Raw genomic sequence first — 22,030 nt, 5'->3', positions numbered from 1 at the left:
AACTATCATTATTGTCACATCCTACTTCTTACTCCTGTTCTCAGTTTGTTATAAGAAGTACATATTTTATTTTTCCCCTGAAAAAATGAGAGCCTGTCACATTTTATTCTTGAACAGCTAGAAACACCGTGGAAAACTGTTTCATGCCTTATCAATGGCACTATTAACTGGAAGTAATGTTTTAGAACTTGGCTGCCAAAACTATTGTACACAATCCAATGATATAGTTATGTTTTCCTGTCTTTTCATAGTCAACCTTATAATTTGCTTCACATTTGAAGAAGTAAATTAGGATAACATTTAGTGTGGATAATTTCTGTGACCATTGCACAAGATACAGCAACAGAGAATGTTATTGACTAGTGCAGTCAAAAGTGCATTTTGCTTCTTGCAATTAGAAAGTGTTGTCACTCTATTCTTAAATATACCAGTCATTAAAGGGTGGAAATACTTCACTTAATGAGAAATTAGCTGAATGTCTCTTCACTAGGTTATAACTACTTCAGGTTAAACAAGCTGGGTTTTGTACGTGGGTATCATCTTAAAGATCAGGATGTGTTTACTATCTTTCATTTATGAGCTGAGAAAAAAAAAAAGTAATGTCTGGAAATGCATGTAATAGTTTTAACACTTTATTCTAGAATATTTCAGCTAATCATGTGTTGTATTAACTTTTTCTCATACAGCACATATATATAGATGTATATATTTGCCACTTCACATATAGGTTATTAGATTGCTAGTATTCATCACCAGACATCTCTTCAATTACATTTCAGTTCTGTTTGCTTTATTTACACTGCAAAAGCATGTATTTGAAATCCTTGATAATTTTTAATGGGTGAATTAAATGTATCATTTTAGTTTTTCTGTACTTAGATAATTTTGTTTCACAGTTCTGTGAATAGATTTGTTTAAGTTCAGTAAGATAAACAAAATTGATATTGCATGCCATATTTGGATAACGTTTTAGAACATTTGAAAATATTGAAGTATCCAAGTAAATAATTGGCAACACTGCTCAACTTTTCTTTAGTGCCTGGTCAACCATTGAACTTCAAAGCAGAACCTGAGTCTGAAACAAGCATACTGCTTTCCTGGACACCTCCACGGTCTGATACCATTTCCAGCTATGAACTGGTTTACAAAGACGGGGAACACGGGGAGGAAGTAAGTGGCAAGATTGTACATCTTTTAAGTCATCTTTAATAAATTGGATATAAAATATGGCAATGGTTTAAATTTCATATTTTAGTAACTTCTTTTAGTAGAAATGCTTTGATATTTAGGTTTGTTAAGCTCAGCAGTTAGCCTAGTGACAGACTTAAAGTGTGTAAACAGCAGAAAATGTTGTCAATGGTTACCAGCCAGTGGAATTTTGCTGTAGATGGCAATGAATCCTCCACAGAAATTCCATCCAGTTTCAGACATTAATTATATCTCTCTGAGCCTGTTTTTCTATAAATCCTTGGAAGCAAAAATATTGGAGGACATGTTATGGACCCTTTAAGCCTTTTTTGAACTTACACCTGAACTTTGAAATCTATTTTCAGCCTTAGATAATTTTTGTTTCTCTGTGCCATTGTGTAAGAGAATTCCTGAGTATTTCTAATCTTTCAGTAATAATTGAGAAGAATGCAGGAGGTTCTTTTTAAAGATTAAGATCTGCAATAGACTTTTTCTGTGCCATTATTTCTTTTAAAATTTTCAGTCTGTGGGCGTCTATCATTTTTAGGCCGTAAACTGTAGAATAAACTGTTCTTCTGGTAGGAAAAATGCCATATTAACAAGTGTCACAGAGAAAAAAAGAAGCCAGGGTTCTCAGAAGGGCACAGGAGATTGTCAGTCTCATTGGTTTCTCCTGCATCTTCAAGTTCCTTGCTGATGCTTCAACTGAGCTTATGTTTATGGTAGCTTCACACATACACTGTGAATTCATAAGCTTATTTTGTGTAAGGGAGCCAGTTGTCTATTTCAGTTCCAAATAGGATGCAGGCTTCTGCTCTAGTAAGTTACCCTGTGGAAGAATTTGCTTTTAATAATTTGAATACAAATTTAGCTACAAGGTTAAATCCAAGATAATTTACACTATAAAATCACTGATGTAAAACACAGTTATAGGTAAGGCTTCATTCATGTGGTATTGTCTGAAAAGCCTTTAATACTTTGCATGTAGCTATTTGTTCCTCAAACAGTCAAGCTTTGTTTGTGGGTCTGAGTTTCACCTGCTAAACTGTTGACTTTAAAAAATAGTTTATTACTATTTGTCAAAAGAAATGTATTTGTTTTTGGTTTTGTTTTGTTTGGTTTTGTTCTGCTTTATTTTCTTGAATTTTATTTTTTCTCTGTGGTTTTATCCCAGTACAAAAGCATACAGGCAATATAGGGAAGTCAGAGTCTCTGAATACTAACCAAGACATTCTCTTATAATCTACATTTAGCAACGGGTCTCCACTGAACCTACTACATCGTATCGCCTGCAAGGCTTAAGGCCAAACAGCCTGTACTTGTTCCGCCTAGCTGCACGGTCTCCTCAAGGCCTGGGTGCCTCAACAGCAGAAATCTCAGCCAGAACCATGCAGTCAAGTAGGTGTCCTTCCTTTAAATATTTATTCTCTTTGTTTCTATTAATCTCAGTAGCCCAGCTAGGCAGAAACAGTGAAAAAAGCAAAATAAGATATTCATGTTACTTGATACAGCAAAAGAATGCTTAAATATGAAGTTTTGAGGTGTATTGCAATCAACAGGATATATGAGTGGATTTTACATAGTTTCAAAAAATAATCCAAATAAACCAGTGTCTAAGGAGGCAATATAAAGTTGACATAATGAAATTTTATTTTATAATAAGGTGAAATGTTGTATCATGCAATAGGTGTACATTAATAAAAGTCCTTAACCAATAAAGTTCCACCTCCCCACTCTGCACACTTCCTAGGTTGTTTCTGCAGCATCTCCCTGAAGTGCAAAAATTTGTATCAAAAAAGTGGATCAGGTTGAATATTTCAGACTGTACCAGATATTTCTTACCAACTCTTTTGTAGTATCTTATTCTGATTTTATTAAATTTTCTTAATCTGGGCTTTTTATGTTGTTCAGCCATTTCCACCTTGAGAAAAATGGTTTGGGATGTAAACATTTGTCAGGGACTTGTATATACACCTTAAAACATTTAAATTAAGACTTAACTAAAACAATCAGCTATGACGTCCAGAAGGATTATTCTTGCCTGATAAGTTAGGTTTTCCTGACAGTTTGCATTACAATGTGTCATTGAAAAACTTAGTACAATTCTATTTGTATTTGTTTTAAATTAAATTGCCTGTTCTTAAAGTAAGATAATTCAAAACAGTAAATTCAGTTTCTCAGTTGACATTAGTCTTTTTAATTTGCAGTCATGACATGTGATTGCACTATCATTCCTTGTTAGTGTTATGTATTAATATCAATTAGTGTGACTGGAGACACAGTGCAGCTCACCTTTAAGCAAAGCTAAATGTGTTTCTGAAGCATTTCTAAGGCACTTAGAATAAGCACAAAAAACACATGTAACACAAGGTTAGTTTTAGATATAGTGGCAAGGCAATTCTTCAGTTTATTAATTCAGAATGAATAATTTGATTAAGAAATAGGTATTTATTTATTCTGGGATCCATTTCAACTATTTAGAGTGGTCATTATCTTATATAGGGTGAAGATTGCTGAGACTGCATACAAAACAAACATCTAGGAGACAAGGCTGTGTGTTCCTTATATAAGCACATTGCCATTTTCTCTTCTTGCATATAAGAATATGTTGTGTTTATCTCAGCCTCGTGTCTTCAGATAGTAGCAAAATCCATTTGATTTCAGTGGTCAGATCCAAGTTATTTGCTGCAAAGATTACTTTTTTATAAATGTGCAATTAAGAAAAAATATAATGCATTAATAAAACTGGTTAAAGTAGCCTTCAAATTAGCCTCAGTTATATAAGTGCAATATTTTGCATTTTCAGAGTATAATGGATTAAAAATTAATAAACTTCTGTGATTTTATTAGCAATATTCAGCAGAATGTGCTACTGCCTTTCATCTTTGTATCAGAGGAAGATGCTGCAGGGATTTATTTCTTTTTTGTAAGACCCTTAAGGGACATTTTACATGTGTTTCACTTCCTGCACAAGTTAATGGTAGAAGGGGATCCATTTCTTTTGAGTAGTTGATTACTGAATTAGTCTATAAAAATAACCCAAAATGTGTTAATTCTCATCTGCTCTTCCCTCCACCTCCTCGACTTAATTGAAATTCTAGTAAATTCCCTCCTATCTTCCCTTTGGAGGAGCAGTGTACCATACTGAGTAAAAAGCCATTGATCCCTGTAGAAAGAGCTGTAGGGAACCGAAGGATACGTGTGTAAATGCAGTAGGTCACAGCAGGGTCCTAGGCCTTCTCTGTTGTTTTAATTTTGTTTGATGCAACTATTATAAGTATGTATAAGTATCCGTTTGTTTCTTTTTTCCCTTAAGAAACTGAAAGAAAAGGTGGAGAGGGGGATGTAAAGGGGAAAACTGATGTTGCAGACAAAATTTATGTTTTTCTTACAAGACAAGAGGCAGAAATAGGAAAGGAGTTCACATCCCCTCCTTCTGCTAGTGAGTTTGAATTATGGCTCCTTTTTGGTGCTCTAAATGATCTGTTAGTAAGCATAGATTTTGGTAAGTCAAAGTGCATTTAAGCAGATAAATGCATACCTAACTTTCAGTACTTGATTTGCCTCACTGAAAGAAGCGGAATGACATGCACGCTTAGATGCTCTGACGCTTGGGGAAGGTAAATACACTAACATACTCCTTTGAGAACAAATGAGTAAAGGTGAACATTTCTGCTCTGGAAGACTGGTGATGCTGACAGGAGATGAAACAAAGTCAGAAACTCACATTCTGAGGTTTCAAGCTTGTAAACTCTGTAAAATTAATACCTGCTTTCTTTACATGTTTTCTGGGGTAGATTTTTTCTTTTCTGTAGAAATAATATACATTACTGGTAGGATTAATTCTTTGCTAGCAAAGGTGTCTCCAAGAGGAGTTAAAAAAATAAAGCTGACAGCTGATCTAGGGTAAGTACAAGTTACAGTCAGAATCAACAAGCCTGTCACTTTTTCCTGGTAGGTAAATCTTTGACTAAGACTTTCATCATCTTCTATGGACTGCATGCTCATAGTATGTTAGCTACAATAAATGTTTCAGTAAATGCTTTCAATTTGAATGTAATTTATGGTTGACTTGTGTCAGGCAGACTCATTAAAAAAATCAAAACACCAGTAATTTGTTTATGAGAATGGAAAGGCTGCAAAAAATGGCAACCTATGGAGCAATTTCTAGCAATTATTGCAAGTTTTTAGGAGTTCTGTTAAAGATTTTCTATCTTAAGAAAATTAAAGCCAGTTGAAGGGGATGTCAAAATTTGTAAGTAAATATGTGTCACACGTTATTTAAAATGTTATAGCTTGCACTAATTGCAAGGATTGTAAAGATAGATCAGTAGTCATAGAGGTATTACGTTTTTGTTTTATTTCAAGAAGAATTTTAATTGCAGGTAGGTAATATTATTTTGAGGCTTAATTTTCATATATTCCCCCTACATCCTTTTTCACCATTTAGTTTGCCTGTTCATTTTCAGTTTCCTCATGTTAATAAGCCAAGGTGCATATGATTATCTGATGTTTTGCTTTTTTGAGTTTCTACTTTTTTTGTTTATTTATTATTTTCACTTGGTTCTCTTTTATTTATTTTTATTTTTTCTTTTTGTTCATTTTTTTCAATCACTTCTATCCTTCCACTCAAATCCTCCTTTAACCCACTACTGAAATTAGAGCCATCAGCTCCTCCTCAAGACATTAGTTGCACAAGCCCCAGCTCCACTAGCATTTTGGTAAGTTGGAAACCTCCACCGGTGGAAAAACAGAATGGCATTATCACTGCATACTCCATCAAGTACATTGGAATTGATGGAGAAGATGTCAAGCCCCATGAAATTTTGGGAATTTCCTCGGACAGTACCCAGTACCTTTTGGAACAGCTGGAAAAGTGGACTGAGTACCGGATCTCTGTGACTGCTCACACTGATGTTGGACCTGGCCCAGAGAGCTTAGCAGTACTGATTCGGACAGATGAAGATGGTATGTTGCCTCCACTACATCAGTTTGCACCTCTATGACTCTGTCACCTGCTGTCTTTTGTATAGGCTAAGAGTAATTTTTTCTGCTCCTCTTTTTTTTTTTTCCCGAATATAACCAGATATTTTCACCCTTTGAGCTTTTTATTCAAAGACTGTTCTTTCTACATCATTTTTCTATTTGATATTTTTGTAATTTTTTAATCAGAAAATTTTTTTGCAAGTGACATGAATCTGCTGCTCCTTTGAGCCCATACATATCCTTCTTGCTCCTCCTTTAATGAAAAATAACTCCTAGGGAAAAATCTTCCTGCCTTTTCCTTGATTTCACAGTCATTGCCATTTTAAAACAGTTATGTGTATAAACTTTTTTTCAGGTTTTTGTTTTTTTGTTTTTTTGTTTTTTTTTTTTTTTTTTTTCTAACTGTTTTCTTCTTCCATATTGTGCTTTTTGATTTGAGGGTTTTTTGGGTTGTGATGGTTTTTTTGGGGTTTTTTTTGTTTTGTTTTTTGATCTTGGAAAACTGATGCTCCACACATTTTCTTTTCTTCCATTCTTGAAAGTGACAGAAGACAGCCTTGTAATCAGCCTCCTATTTATCCTGAGGAAAAAACAAACCAATATAAAACATAGAACTTGACAAACAAAAAAAGGCCAACTTTTTTTTAATCTTTTGTGGTTTTGTTATTATTATAGCATTATTATTTCAATGATTAAAATCTCTCTTTGTACTATAATGCTTTGAATCTCAAAGCATCTTCCTTGGCTTTTGTACATTTTTACATGTTTTTCTATTTCTCTACTACTCCTTTTTCTTCCATTTTTTGCATCAGTCATGTTTTTTGATCTTTTCACTGAAAGGTAGAGCAGATTTGTTGAGCTTCTTCATTTGCTGAATGATTTGTATTCTTCAAAGACAACATAGTGAGTCTGCCCTTTCTTAAAAAAAGCGAAAGGCATGGGTGGGACAGGTGGCTGTAATTCTCTTCTGTCCAATGATGTTGTTCCAGTTCCTAGTGGTCCTCCTCGCAAAGTCGAGGTGGAGGCTGTCAACTCCACTGCTGTTAAAGTGTCGTGGCGCTCGCCTGTGCCAAATAAGCAGCACGGCCAGATACGAGGCTACCAGGTGCACTACGTGAGGATGGAGAACGGAGAGCCAAAGGGCCAGCCCATGCTGAAAGACATCATGCTGGCAGATGCACAGGTAACCGGGACACTCCCTTCTTTCCTGGGTCACAGCGAAAACATTTTGTTTACCAAAGAGTTGCCTTTTGTTGTTGAGGATCTTTTTTCTTACTATTGAACAGTCTACCAGCTAGCATTTTCTGTGTCTATTTTCAAACCTTTTTTTTCAGAACACTTGCATTTGAAGGTTCTTGGGCCAAAACAAGACACTTTCTTCTCTGTTGATCTGCAACTAAATGCTAGGCTATGTCATTGTTCTGATTCTGTTAAACCTTAAGAGACTTAACATGTGCTCTGAAGTTCTTAAGCATCAGGGTGATCTGATCCAGAGTCAGTGCAGTAAACTGTGCATGGCCTGATCCACCTATCTCCTATTTGAGTGTTTCAGTGGAGAGCCTAGGATCATTAGGAGCCCGTGTTAGCCTATTATTACAGTGTTTCTCTGATTACGCAGAGAATCTCTCTTTCTCTCTTGTACGCACCTTACTACACAGTTCACAATAAGTTAATGTTCTTAATGTAACTTTAGAAACCACTGAGGTATTATACTTTCCATTATTCATATCTGGAACTTCAATAAAATGAGGAACTTAGTTTGAATAGGTACGTGGTTATTTGTATTGCAAAATTTCCCATCTATTTTAGAAAGTACGAGAATATGAGATAATGAAAACATCCAGTTTAAAAAGCTTCTCAAACTAGGATTTTACTGATTGAGATATACCAGTGCTCTGTAAAATTTAAGATTTACAAAGCTCCTGACACTAAAGGAGTCATCCTATGGGAAACTATTATCCATTTTACATGTCTCACTGCTAGCTCACAGTTTATGACTGGATTGACAAAATTAAAAGAAATTATTAACCTAAATCAAAGAGTAAAATCTACTTTGTAAGCATTTTACATGAGTAAACAAATAGGAGGTTGCCTTTTTTTCTTTTCTTCAGTTTTTGTTCTGAATTTCAGCTTTGCAGACACTTCTTTGGAGAGCAGGTCTCCTACACCTGCATTTTGCTCATGACTCTCTTTGTAAAGTACTGTGCCTGTTTCTGGAGGACTTTGCTGCCAGTACTTATTTTCTTATTTTGGAAAACATGGCGTTGTTATGGTTCAAATTCAGTGGAGACAAAGATGAAAGTAGATCAGGAAGTGGGAAGGGAAAGGACATGCTAGTGTGCTTTGGTTCTCCTTTTCACAAATTTTTGCTTTCAACCTTTTTCTGGTAGGGGATTAAAATTACTTTAAATAATAGAAGGTCATTAACTGGAGACTAGATGAGATATTACAGTCCAAACATCATAAAGGCAAAAGTTGTATTTCTTCTTTTGTCAAGTATAGCTTTGACCAGCCTACTTGCCACTGTTTCAGGAAGGACAGTCAACTCCTTTCTCTTCCCACCACTCCTTCCTGCCTGTAGTACTTCTATGACACATGTGAACAAGGCTAGTGCAGGTATGAAGACCTTAATGGTAAAATATCTGTGTGGTTTCAAAACTTAATGCATTGAATTAGTTCAGGAAATGGAAGTATATAGCCTGGTAACTTGTTTAAATAAACCAGGTAGCCTTTATTTCTTCCTTGGTAACTTTTAATAAAAAAGCTATTATGAAATAGTACTACATGGTACAAGAGGATTCATTATTTCTTTTATTTGTCAGTGAAAAAGAAGTAGCTGGATTTTAGGGAAAACAGAAATTGAATTAAAAATGCCTGGCCTGATTTGATTTACCAAATTTCATGTGATTCTACATGGATAATTCGAACTGTACATGACTTTTTCAGACATCTTTCATATTCATTTTACTATAAAGAAGAAAACTTTATCTCAACCAGGCTACAAATCTCCTTATTTCTTTTGTTTTTCCTTTCGACCTCCTTTACTGTAAATTAGTGGGAATATGATGATACTACTGAACATGTAAGTACTTTTTGACTGGGCAGAAAAACTGTGTGTTTTGGTTGATATTTTTTGTCTTGCTTGTTTGCTTGTAGCACTCTATCGTTTTGTTTTGCGTTATGGGGTTTTTTGGGTCCTTTCTTTGGGGTTTTTTTTGGTTGTTGTTTTTCAGGGTGCTTTTTTGACATATGCACAAATGCATGGTCCTAACTAACATCAAGGGTTTTCTCTCATGACACCTTTTTTTTTTTTTTTTTTTTTTTTTGGTTGTTGTTGTTGTTGTTGTTGTTGTTGTTGTTGTTTCTTTTGGTTTTTTTTTTTTTTTTTTTTACCCCAGGGAGAGTAGGGTTACCGTTGCTTGCCTATTCTGGGGTTTAGCATGATGCCAAAATGTACAGCACTGATTTGTGTTTTCACCTCTTTGATGGCTGTCGCTAATTTTGCCTCACAATTTCTTCTTTACAAGGTGATAGAAAAATAAAACAGAAGTGGTTCAGAGTTACATACCAATAGTTGTATTTTTCTGTATTCATTTTAAGATTATTTTTTTTGTGTGTAACTGAAAGTAGAAGTCAGTTGTGCTTTCTTTTGTACAAAATAAATGCATGCTATCAGGAAAGCCAGATGCTCTGCAGTGTTTATACCTAAGTAATAATGTTTGCTGTATCCAAACGACACTTTCAAACATTACACACAGCCATAGCTCTTACACCATGAAGTACTGGTTGTTTTAGATGAAACTAATGTCTTCATAAGTCTTTCTGTTTTGTGGTTTTGTGGTGTTTTTTTTGCTTTTTCCAGTTTAATTCTGGTAGTACCAGGTGCAGTTTTCTTATGAAAGATATGAAGTCTTTCTTACTAATTTGGGTCTTACAGTTCAATTAAATTCTGAGATAGAGTCTAAGAAGTTGATCTTTTGATAGTAGATTTTTATGTGTTGTTTCATTCTGTTGTTTGGGTTTTTTTTTAACTTGAGCTATTTTGCCCACTCATTCTGATCATTATCTAATTATTTCTATATTGCTAACAACTGACTGTAAATACAATGCTGAATTCTAATCACACATTTACTAAGCTGATATCCACTATCCTGAAAAATCCATATACTATGAATAGTCTGGCCCATGATTTTTATATTAATGTTTCATGGCTGTTGCATCTGAGGGATGTGTGATTGCACATTTGCTATTTATTTAGGTGTATAAATACACCATCCCTCTGGCAGCATTGAAATATGGTGCAAGTTTATTCAACCATATGAAAATGCAAAGGAGTAGTCCAATGGTTACTGGACTACTGGAAGCTGGGGACTCCAGGCCCATCAGTTACCTACAAATACTGTCCTTTTATATTTACATATAAGATTTATTTACATTATGAGTGTCAAAACTTACTCCTCTTGCAGTCCCTGTAGCAGGACATAAGTTTAGTACATTTCTCATACACCATTCAGCATCTTCTGTGTGCATATACGTGTGCACGCGCACACATATGAAAAGATACACCCTTGATCTCATCTATACAGTTTGATGTTGCTGATGCTTTGCTCTATCTGAGGAGATACTTGTTTTGTAGCTGCTGTCGTCTGAGGGCCATCAAATCTATCCCCTGACCAGATTCTTAGTGATGTTTTACATAGTTGTTTTAGAGCTGAAGGGCTAGTTGTTTCTGAAGTCCTTTCAGGTGTTGAGCAGTGCAGTCTACCCAGTGACACAGGTTGCAGTGAAAGTGTTGTGGAAGTAACAAGGCTTTTTTGTTCAGCTAAACCATCATTACTTAAAAAGTGTGCATGTAAATGCACGCATTTTTCTTACTAGGCATTTTAGAACTATAAGTGTGATATCCTGTTAATGATTAAGTTAAACTGAGTTTCTCATTTCTGCATGTGCATGTGTTTCACAATGTCAGTAGTATTCCTCAGGCAAGGTATTTCAGAAGACTTTTTTCACTGTTCATACCACTAAGCCTTTGGCCTTTTGCTTTAAACTTCCTGAGGTATATTGTTTGGATGTGTACTGTCCTTCATTTCTTTAGTGAGTGAAATGTTTGGCATTATCAAGTATTTCACACAGTACAGTCTGTTGGTGCACTCACATGCTTGCTATCACTGCCAATAGCTCAAAAGTGTAATATAAATGGGTTTCTAAAGTGTTCTGCATTCTCCTGACAAACAATCTATTTTAAATTAATTGTTCTTATTTTATTTTCTTTCATCTTAGGAAATGATAATTTCTGGGCTTCAGCCTGAAACCACATACTCTTTCACTGTGACAGCCTATACAACTAAAGGTGACGGAGCACGCAGCAAACCCAAACTTGTATCTACGACTGGTGCAGGTAATACTTATACACAAATTGAGCTCTAAATGAATCCTTTGCTTTTTCTGCTACTGTTTTGTTCTTACTGTTTGAAAATCTCCTATTGTGTGAAAAGCGTTTCTAGGACATAGGATTTTCTGTTTCAGTATTTGGACCTTCATTTATTTATATAAAAATAGGGCTCTCCCTTTATCCCTTTCCTAGTTCCTGATGAGGTCACTTTATAGCTTTTAGTAGCTCTTCCACTGAAATTGGTGTCTTCTTTGAGAGGAAAAAATAAAAATTTTTCCTCAGCTCAGAAGGATATTTGAAAAACTTGTAAAGGGCTTTCAAGATCTTCCTGAAAGTAGCAGCACTGCTACCTGTTAGTAAAAACATTGAAAGAAACCATCTGTAAGACATTCACAACTTATCTCAGAAGAATGTAATTATTAAAGCAGAGAATTGGAAAACAGAATGAAACTCCATCCTGTGAAACCCTGAAGCCCACATTGATTCAGGGGCAATTTTAGGAACAAACTGGTGCAAAATTCACTCTGCCACTGTGTTCAGTCTGTGTTTGATCTCAGGTGGTATCAAAGGCTGGATATCCTGACTGAATAACCAATACAGCAGTTAGCACAGATGGGATGAACCAAACTGCTTTTAGATGAGGAACAATTTTTTTTTCTTTTTTTAATGTGTCTCTGTGGCACAGCTTAACCCAGGTTTAGTGTCATGCTTACCTACAAATGTTCACAATCTGTAGGTATTGTGTTCATTTTCAGGGTTTTGTAGTGCAGCCATTAAAGATATTCTATTACAGTCACATACAGCACCTTTACAAGTTCTCTGAATAACAATGTATTGTTTATGCTAATAGATAAAATTCAAAAGGAGTATATATTTGTATTTATAGTGATTTATTCAGTTTTTAAAACAATCACTGAATGCAGGACATATCTTGTATTAATATCAAAACCATCTATATCCTTTTCTTGTTAGATTCCTTGGAAAAATCTCAGTCTTGATGGCTAGATGCACAGTGCTTCATTTCAGATCTCAGAATACATTCTAGTCATTACTCTCGGCTATTGCTGAAACATACCCTCTAACTTCTTATCTTTCCTGAATTCTCATACTCTGAGAAAAAAGGTGATATCTATTTCTGTCATGTATTGGAACTTGATTTAAGAAAAAAAGGGCACTGGATTCATTTTCTTTTTTAAAGCTCAATTCCCAGTTTGATCAGTTACATAAATTCCCAGTTTAACACAGTTATATAAATTGAGATTTTATTAGTTCCTAACATAAACATAAGTTATGGAAATATGCTTGCAAAACTTAAAGTTTCACTGCATTTAGTCCTTATTGACTGTTCATGCATCATTCTACCAAGAACTCTGATGCTTCTGCTTTAAAAAGACAGAACAAATCCTATGTCCCATATGATGAACTTGATTGAACAGCAACGGAGAATCAGAGGCATGTCTATAAATGTAATTCATATTGCACTGTTCTTGTCATTTGCTTAAACCTGTGAACAAGTGATGTTTGTTCTTGGGATTAACAGCTAGTTACCATTCTGCTCCTTCATACATTCCAGATTGTATGAAATGTCTTCACTTTGTGTTACAGCTTGATGTGTTTGGGCTGTTTTTGTAAGAAAAATTTATATCCAGATTTTTGAAAAATGAGACATTGACTATAGTCAGTACCAAGAGCTTCCTGCTCACTCTCTGTGAGAATGCATCACACAAGGGAATGATGCATTAACAGGTTGTAGGTCTGTAATGCAGTCTCCTATTCACTTTCAGTCTCCATTTTTTTCCTAGAAAGGTGCTATTGGAATACTACAATAAAAAAATGAAGGATGTGCTTTCTAGTCTAACTTTTAAAGTTTGAATGAGATTGACTGAGATTATATCCATAAAAGACATGAAAGGAGAATAGATATTTGAACTTTTACTAGAGAAGCTATCTGTAAAGTATTCTGTGAGACAATAAGTAACTCTTCAACTGTCCAGTTAGTGATACAAAAGTATAATTTACAGTTTTAGGCAGGAAAGATTCACCAACTAATCCTATAGTATGGTAACTCAATTATTAGTATAGTCACTGAACACAGCTGATATTTTTATTCAAGAGTGTGTTTTTGTCTTATGTTTGATTTCCCTTCCTCACTGTTAAAATCAGATGCAATAAAAACTGTTACTGAACATTTCTAAATCAAAGCACTTACTAGATTACTTGGGGCAGAAATTAAAAAATGTATGATTAACAAGACCTTGATAAAAATGAAGACGTACTAGTCAGTGATATCATACAATTTTTATGAAGATTTTGATCAGACCTTTAATTTCTGTGTCACAGTAGTTGAAGAATCTCATGGGACAATAGCTTGTCCATTACTTGTCTTTTGGTTTCATACCGAACAGCACCCTTGAAATACAAATTTCAGCTAAAAAAAGAAAGTTTATATTAAGGCATTGGCGTACTTTATAGCAGCTAACAGAAAACACTTATTTCGGGTACTTTGACGAAGGCAGCTTGCATGAGCTTCTACTAGTGATGGCAAGCCATTGCAGCAGTAATATCTCTTGCAAAGGGGTGTGTGAAAGATATCTTGTTATTTTCTAATTGAAGAGGATTTCACTAGATCAGAGAATATATTTTATTTTATGGACAATTTCACTTCTTTTACACTCATGGAAAATTTAGATTATTAACAGAAATTTCTAGACAGAGCTGTTTGGTGACACAGCTGTATATACAACTGCACAGAATCCTGTCATTTGTCCTAAAAGACTATAATATTCATAAGTAAGTCATACTGAAAGTAAATGTTAACTGAAAGCTGTCTGGAAATGAAAAGAAATTTATCTGCTTCGCAACATTAGATAGGCTTTACAGTATTAAAAAAAGTGACCATTATTATTTACTGTTTTAGTCACAGGGCATTTTATTGGAGAAGTAAACATTATTAATTCCCTGATCAAGAGCAAGTACTACTTTCTTCCTTTCTCTGTAGTTATTCAGAGTTTAAAATGTCATTTTAATTGTGAAGTCTGCCACAAGAACAAAACAAAAAAAAAGGCAATTTATTACAAAAATACTTTCCAATAATCTCTCCTCTAGAAAACTGAAGGGGTATTATTCTTTTTAGGTAAACTATTATTTGGTGCCAGTAATAGAATGCAGAGAAAAATATGGTCTGCAAAAGGCCTTCACAGACTTCTCTTTGTTCCATAAAGACTTTTAGTTATCATTGAGAAAAAGTCAGATCTAATCAGAGAGATATTCTTTACGCAGCAAGCAGAAAATGTGGGAAAACACAAGATTCCACAGAATGCTGCCAGGTGAACTCAACACTTAAATTTAAAGAAATTTGGAAAATTTACATAAAACCTACCTATAATTCTTATTAAATGAGAAGCAATGTCATGACTTATGACAGATGTAATGAGGAAAGAGCTTACTAAATGCAGAATTTTCTTTAAGGCATGCTACTCTTCCCTCCTTATTCCTAATTCTTTATGCAATGGCAGTTAGACCATCTGACAATAACAATCTGATTTGCTGGGTGCCTGAGAACTGAAGATAAGTAATAAAATCTATTGAAGTGTTTAAATACAGGAACCAGAGCTCACAGTGCAGCAGTTACATTCACATGGGAAGGCTTCAAATACAGATGAAACTAATCAGTCTTTGTTGAAGACTGGGTTGTCATTGCAGTACTACTCCCAAAACTATTCTGGTCTCTTGACCTGTCAGGCATTGGTACTGAATGAGTACCAATTTCTAAATAGTTATGGATATATTTCATTACCAAATAAATCACTGTAATAGAAAAAGACTTTTTTGAAATAGAACTATTAATGAAAATATAAAAGAAATGTATACAAATGAGTATGAATAAATTAAAATTAATTAATCAATTAAATAGAACCAGTAAATGAGAATTCATATTGGGACTCAAAAAATGTACATTATATAAATTCTATAATGGTGTTTCTGACTTGATTAGGATTCAGTCCTCTCTGGACTGATTCAGTTCAATTCCTCCTCAATGTCCATACCACTGGACACATACCAGTCTGAACTTCTCTAAAAGACAAATCACCAGTTAGACCAATGGGTTCCAATTAAGGTTGTGACTGTATGTAGTGTATAGTTTAAGAAAAGCTACCAATTTAGCCTTCTTCAAAAGAAATCCAGTTCATGTGTACAAAAACCATGGTATAAAATAAATCATATGTGATAAGCCATGCTGCAAAATATTAAATTCCAAACTGTATTATCTCTCCACACTGAAAGGGTGGAGGCAGAAGTGATTTATGTATAGAAACTAGACAGGGCTCTATCCTGTGTAGTAATGATTTTTGAGGGCAAGGTTGTTCTGACTTTCTGACTTCTACTACATTTTTACTCTTAATGATAAAGTTATGTTAAACTTATCTAGAAACTTGTGACTTCTTCATTAATTATTTTCCCATTTACAGGAAATGTGCCTTGGATTAAGTATATGAAAACGTATGACAGTACTTTTTTCTTTTTTTTTGCAAACAAGGATTTGTGACACAGGACCGTTCATAAGACATTTGTTGGAAGTTTACTTCTTGATTTGTGTTCCTAGATCCTGTGCATCTGAATAAGCTCTGTATTTAGAAATAATGGTAAGGGAAGAAGACAAAAGCAGTAATGTCTCTACTGTTGCAGCTCCTTATGCTGCATTACTAAATAGTGCAGGAGCCAGATACTATTTCTTCATTAGGACAGTAATATGTGGAACTGAGAGTGAGGAAGGAGAAAATATATCCCTATTCCTGCGAAAAAAACTAGCCTCAAGAATTGTAGGTGCAATTGTGTTTATATCTATCCTCTTTAAATAACATTGTGCTACAGTTCCAGGCAAACCTCGGCTTGTGATTAGCCACACACAGATGAACACGGCTCTAATTCAGTGGCATCCTCCAGTGGAAACTTTTGGCCCGCTGCAGGGTTATCGCCTGAAGTTTGGTCGCAAAGACATGGATACATTAACGACCATGGAGTTCTCAGAGAAGGAAGATCACTTCACGGCCACAGACATTCACAAAGGAGCTTCTTATGTCTTCAGGCTCTCAGCTAGAAATAAAGTGGGCTTTGGGGAGGAGATGGTTAAAGAGATTTCTGTTCCTGAAGAGGTACCCAGTGGATTTCCCCAAAATCTCCACTCGGAAAGCTCTACTTCTACATCAGTCCAATTAACTTGGCAGATGCCACTCTTGGCAGAAAGAAATGGCATTATCACCAAATATACCATCTTGTACAGAGATATCAATGTTGCTTACCAGCCAGTTGAACTCCCTAGATACCACTTATGATGTAAAAGTACGTGCCCACACAAGCAAAGGGCCTGGTCCATATAGTCCAAGTGTCCAGTTCAGGACACTACCCGTGGATCAAGGTAGGATTTGTCTGCTTATGGCGTTGACCTTTAAAGGAGTATCGGTCTTTGGATATCAGTGTATATGAAGGTATAAAAAAACTGACTGGCCCATTCATAAAAATAGGTTCATCAAACACAAAAGGTAAAGTATATAAATCTTAATATGTTTTGGATGCCTTAGAATTCAGTTGTCCCTTGCCAAGCAAGTTCTGGCTAACTTCTTCACGACATCTTCAGGTAAGGAAAATGTGCGTATTGAGTTGCACTAGATAAGAGTGAGAATGAGTTTAAATGTGATATTTAAATATGAACAAACAGGTAGGAGAATTGAATTCTTGGTGATTTTTGACCTAAATGGAAAGCTAATACTCCCAAGTAGCAGTGGAAAAATGAGAAGATCTAAGCTCCAAGATGTTGTTTATATACATTGTTTCTTTTTTTTCCAGCAGTGTTTGCAAAAAATTTTCATGTTAAAGCAGTAATGAAGACTTCTGTTTTGCTGTCCTGGGAAATTCCAGAAAACTACAATTCAGCTTTGCCTTTCAAAGTAAGTTACTTTCCATTTGTACAAGAGAAAATGACAGAAACTAGACAATGTATTTACCTGATTAAGTAGCTTACTGAACATGAATTGTGAATATGTATTGGGGGTATCGTTGTTTCTAAGATTGCTAATTTTTTTTTCACCACTACAGTATTTTAAAGAAAACAGTGGAACAAAATAATTTTTTTCTTCTTTTTTTCTAGTCCTTTCAATAAAGAATGCAGTTGAGTACCATTTTGGGTTTGCCTCCTCAGCGTACAACAGCATGTTTTTGATTTGCAGTTCTTTTACTCCACTAGCTATAGCTTTATCCAGATACAGAGACTCAGAGTAACATGCAGTCTTGCCTGGAATTTCTTCTGCTTCATTCTTAATCACTTGTGTCATCTCAGGCAGTGACAAGTGAAGAACAGTATTTTAGGAATTAAATGGTACAAAAACCTTTCTAAATAAGGAGTCTGAATGAAAAAATCAAGATACTTTTAACAAGAGTACCTTGCCATAAATTCTGGGTCCAAGAAAAGCTGCTTACTTTGAAAAAGTGAAATTGGATTTTAGGAGTGTTTACATTGCTTTCATTGCTTTATATGAATGTAGTACTCTTTTTTTCCTGAAATTGAGAAGCTTACTTTCAGTAGTGAATTCCCTTCTGCTTTACACCCTAAAATACCCAAATAAATTTAAATTTATTTGTTATTTAAATTTATAGGTAGGTTGATTCCTGAATTCAGTGTGACAGCATCATTTGCCCTCTCCTAATAACCAAAACTACTTTTGTTTATTAACTTAGATCCTTTATGATGATGGGAAAATGGAGGTTGATGGACGTGCTACTCAAAAGCTGATCACAAACTTGAAGCCAGAGACATCATATTCATTTGTCCTGACAAACAGAGGAAATAGTGCTGGGGGTCTTCAGCACAGGGTAACCGCAAAGACTGCCCCAGACGTGCTTCGCACAAAGCCAGTTTTCATTGGAAAGACCAACTTGGATGGCATGATAACTGTGGAACTTCCAGAAGTACCCTCAAATGAGAATATAAAGTGAGTGAATCAATGACATACCATTGTTTTTAGCTCCAGAGAGATGATCCTCCTAACTCTTGATGGTCGACCATGGTTTTATTCCTTATAACAGTTCAGAGACTACAGTACTCTGCAGTAGTATTTGACCTAATATCAGTGTAATATTTGATACAGTAAACTGGGAGATGCTGATGACTCTCTCAGGGGACAAGATGCCTTACAGAAGGATACAGATAGATTGGAGCACTGGGCAGTCATGAGTGGCATGAAAATTAAAGCAAATGTCAAATTCTGTTGTAAGGGTCCTTGAGTGCATTCAACAGGGGGCAACAAAACTGATGGGATGACTGAAAGGGATATCCTGTAAGGAGCTGCTAAGGTTTTTGAGTTTGTCTAGTTTGGAGAAAAGAAGGCTAAGGGCTGACCTCCTACTCTCTGTGGTTTCCTGAGGAAGGGAAGTGAAGAGGGGGCTGCTGATCTCTTCTTACTGAGATCCATTTATAGAATATGAGGCAATGCCTCAGAGCTGCATCAGGGGAGCTGCATCAGATGTATTAGGAAGCATTTGTTTACTATGAGCATTTTCAACCTGGTAAGAGGCTTTCTAGTCAGGCGGTTAATGTCCCAAGCATGTCAGTGTTTAAGAGGTATTTGGATGATGCCCTTAATTTGTTTTAACATTTGGTCAGCCCTGAAGTGGGGAGGTAATGGGAACAGATGATCACTGTATGTCAGTTCCAACTAGAACTCTTAAGTTTATCCCTTAGCCATGTATGTAAGACTTGTATAAAGACTGATTGTCCTTCAGTTTGCAGATTTTCTCACGGTACTTTTGTTTTTCATTACGAACTGCAAAATGAGGGATGCAGAAAACCAATTATATTTTGAACAATATATAATCTCAAAAAGAATGGATACCTACCAATGCATAACTATCCTGCTGTGGCTCCTTGATGTACTCAGACTCAGTCACTCAAGAATTATGTCGAGTTTTAAAGAATTCATACTGCACTTAAATTAATTCAGATTAATTATTTCTGATAGTTTTTATCAGGATAAAAATACCTTGTCCTCTCCACTGGTCTCAGAAAGAAAACAAGAGATTTTGCTAAAAAAGTTGGAAGTTTTCCAGAGGTTACATAGATTTTGGAAGGGAACAGGTGGTGTTGAAATTTAAACAGAAACAGGACTAAAGACCTGAGAGCATGTGGTCAGCAGGGATTAGAAAGGTTAGACAATAAAGATTTGCCAGGAAAACATGAAGCATGATACAATCAGTAAATATTATTGCTCTGCTTATAGTGGTTGTTGTTGACCTGTAAGGTTCCCATATGTAATGTAAAGGAAATGGGGAGGAAAATGAGCCTGTCACTAAATGATGGGAATTCAACTTGTGTCTCCCTGGTGGATTTTTACAGCTTTCTAGAAAGCTGCCCCTCTTTCATTACTGCCTGAAGATTTTGAGGCAGGTAAGGTCAAGAAATAAATGACTTTGAAACATTTAAAGGATGAAAAACTGAAAAATGTAGTCATTATCATTAGATTGAGTAAGATGCGGTCAGTAACAAATGCAGCTAAGGAAGACTGAAGATGGAATGAGTCAGAAAAGATTTATGAGGCAGAGCATTCACAGAGAGAAAAATGTGCAGGATAGCTGATCTAACAGCAGCAGAAGATAGCACTGGAATAAATGGCAATTCCTTTCTTTTTATATAGTGTAAAAAAGTTAAAGAGGTTAAGTGACATCAGAAAAGGAATATTAAATCTATAGGGTCCAACTGCAAATTTTGCAAATAATGTATCTCCTATTTTTGCATCTATTTTCTAAGTTTTTATCAGGCTTGATAAAATAAAACATAACAACAAAGATTGACTTGACCCTTGGAGCAAGCATACCAAAGCAAGTACATACTGAACCGTAAGCCTGACCTGATGCTTGCCCCAATAAAATAAGTAAGGTTTTTCTGCATTAGTCTTTATATGGGAATAACAATTTCATGTATTAGTCATGTTGACATTTTTAGACATGCTGCTCCTCTATTGGTACATTATATGCTGAGGATTGTCCCTAGCTTACAATGAAGTACTGAGAAATTTTCAATAATACTAATTACCCACAAAGTGAAACAGGTAATAGTTTGCTCTAATGCAGAATAGGTAATGAGATTGAGGGTAATATTATAAAAGCCTTTGTAATATTTGTAATTAAAGAAGGTAGTATTTATCAACATTTGATGGTGATACAGGATAGAAATTGGTGCAGAGCTCACCTTATGATATGTAAAATAATCTCTTTTGCTCATCTCAAGGGAGCAAGTTCTTAATTTTTCTTTCTCTTAGTATTTTGGGCTATTTCCAAGGCAATTTTTATGCGTAAAGAACAGTTCATGTTTCTCCAAATCTCTTACATCTTTGAAAAGTCTTAAGTAAAAACAGAGTTTTGTGGAAAACTTTGGCCTCTCAAATACTTAGTAGATAAAACAAGATCTAAATAAACCCTTTATTTCTCACCCTCCCCCCTCTCTCCCCCAGGAAAAACTCCAACCTAAAAACAAACAAGCAAATAACAAAGTAAACTATAAAACATGTTTTTCAGGAGACGCTACATTTTGCACAATTAACTGAAAATCACAGAACTTTATTGTCCCTCACAATTTGCAGCACTGCATATTAGTGTGAAAATTTTCATTTTTCTGCTTACTATTTATCTGCTTATTCTTTCAGTTTAAAATACTCTCAGTGTGCCGAAAGTCTTAGTAGATTTTCAAAGTTACAAGAGGGAGACTTTGATTAGGGAACTGAAAAAGAGTGGGAAAGTTACAATTACGTGCTGGATGTTATTTGATTGAAAAGAAAAATGTATAAATGCTCTGTTAGCTTAAAAAATAAAAAAGATGAAGAAAAAGAAAAGGATAAATATGTGTCTTTGATGTTTGAAAGACATAGAGGGGCAAGTTTTCATTTCTTTTTGTCTTGATTCTTACACATCTGTTAAAGAAAGGGTATGCCAGTCAGTGTTTCCTAGGATTTAAAATTAAAAGTATTGTTAATAGACCAATGCAGGTTTAAAACCTGGGGTCAACCAGCCTTACAGTTTTTAATATTTTTAAAAGATTATTTATAATGTTGTCACTATAAGAATGCATGCTACAGATGTTTTTTGAAATACTGGAATACAGCAAGGGGACACTAGTTAAAAATCTGTGGGCAACACTGTTTTCCAGTGCTCCTGTTGGAACTTAGCATTTCCACAGAAAATTTCCTCAAATTTCTTAACACAAATATTAACGAATACACATACTCTCTACAGGAGCTGAAAACCTACGGTTTTGTTACATTTCTTTTATGGGAAAGAGATTTAAATAAGAAGAGATCATTAAAATGGATCAATGGCTTGCAATGGTATGGTAAAAATGATAGTTTAGTGTTGGCTTAGACTGAGATGGTTTTGAGCCAGCATTTAGGCAGCTCCTTTTCTGTAGACTCTTTGTTAATT

The 22,030-nt window shown here is 35.1% G+C and overlaps 1 protein-coding gene across 1 annotated transcript in view; it reads left to right on the top strand.

The window, feature by feature from the left end:
- Window positions 1–22,030, top strand: part of PTPRD (protein tyrosine phosphatase receptor type D) — a 452,720-nt gene that overhangs the window by 324,706 nt on the left and 105,984 nt on the right. Inside the window, 10 exon segments of the mRNA XM_031060787.1 lie at window positions 1,037–1,170; window positions 2,442–2,586; window positions 5,851–6,156; window positions 7,164–7,357; window positions 9,230–9,256; window positions 11,455–11,572; window positions 16,439–16,883; window positions 16,885–16,982; window positions 17,414–17,511; window positions 18,299–18,552. Of these exon segments, the coding sequence (XP_030916647.1) occupies window positions 1,037–1,170; window positions 2,442–2,586; window positions 5,851–6,156; window positions 7,164–7,357; window positions 9,230–9,256; window positions 11,455–11,572; window positions 16,439–16,883; window positions 16,885–16,982; window positions 17,414–17,511; window positions 18,299–18,552 (1,819 nt within the window).

The sequence above is a fragment of the Geospiza fortis genome, unplaced genomic scaffold, assembly GCF_000277835.1.
Source record: "Geospiza fortis unplaced genomic scaffold, GeoFor_1.0 scaffold491, whole genome shotgun sequence".
Lineage (NCBI taxonomy): Eukaryota > Metazoa > Chordata > Aves > Passeriformes > Thraupidae > Geospiza > Geospiza fortis.
The sequence above is the reverse complement of the archived record's forward strand: the minus strand, read 5'-3'. Positions and strand labels throughout refer to the sequence as shown.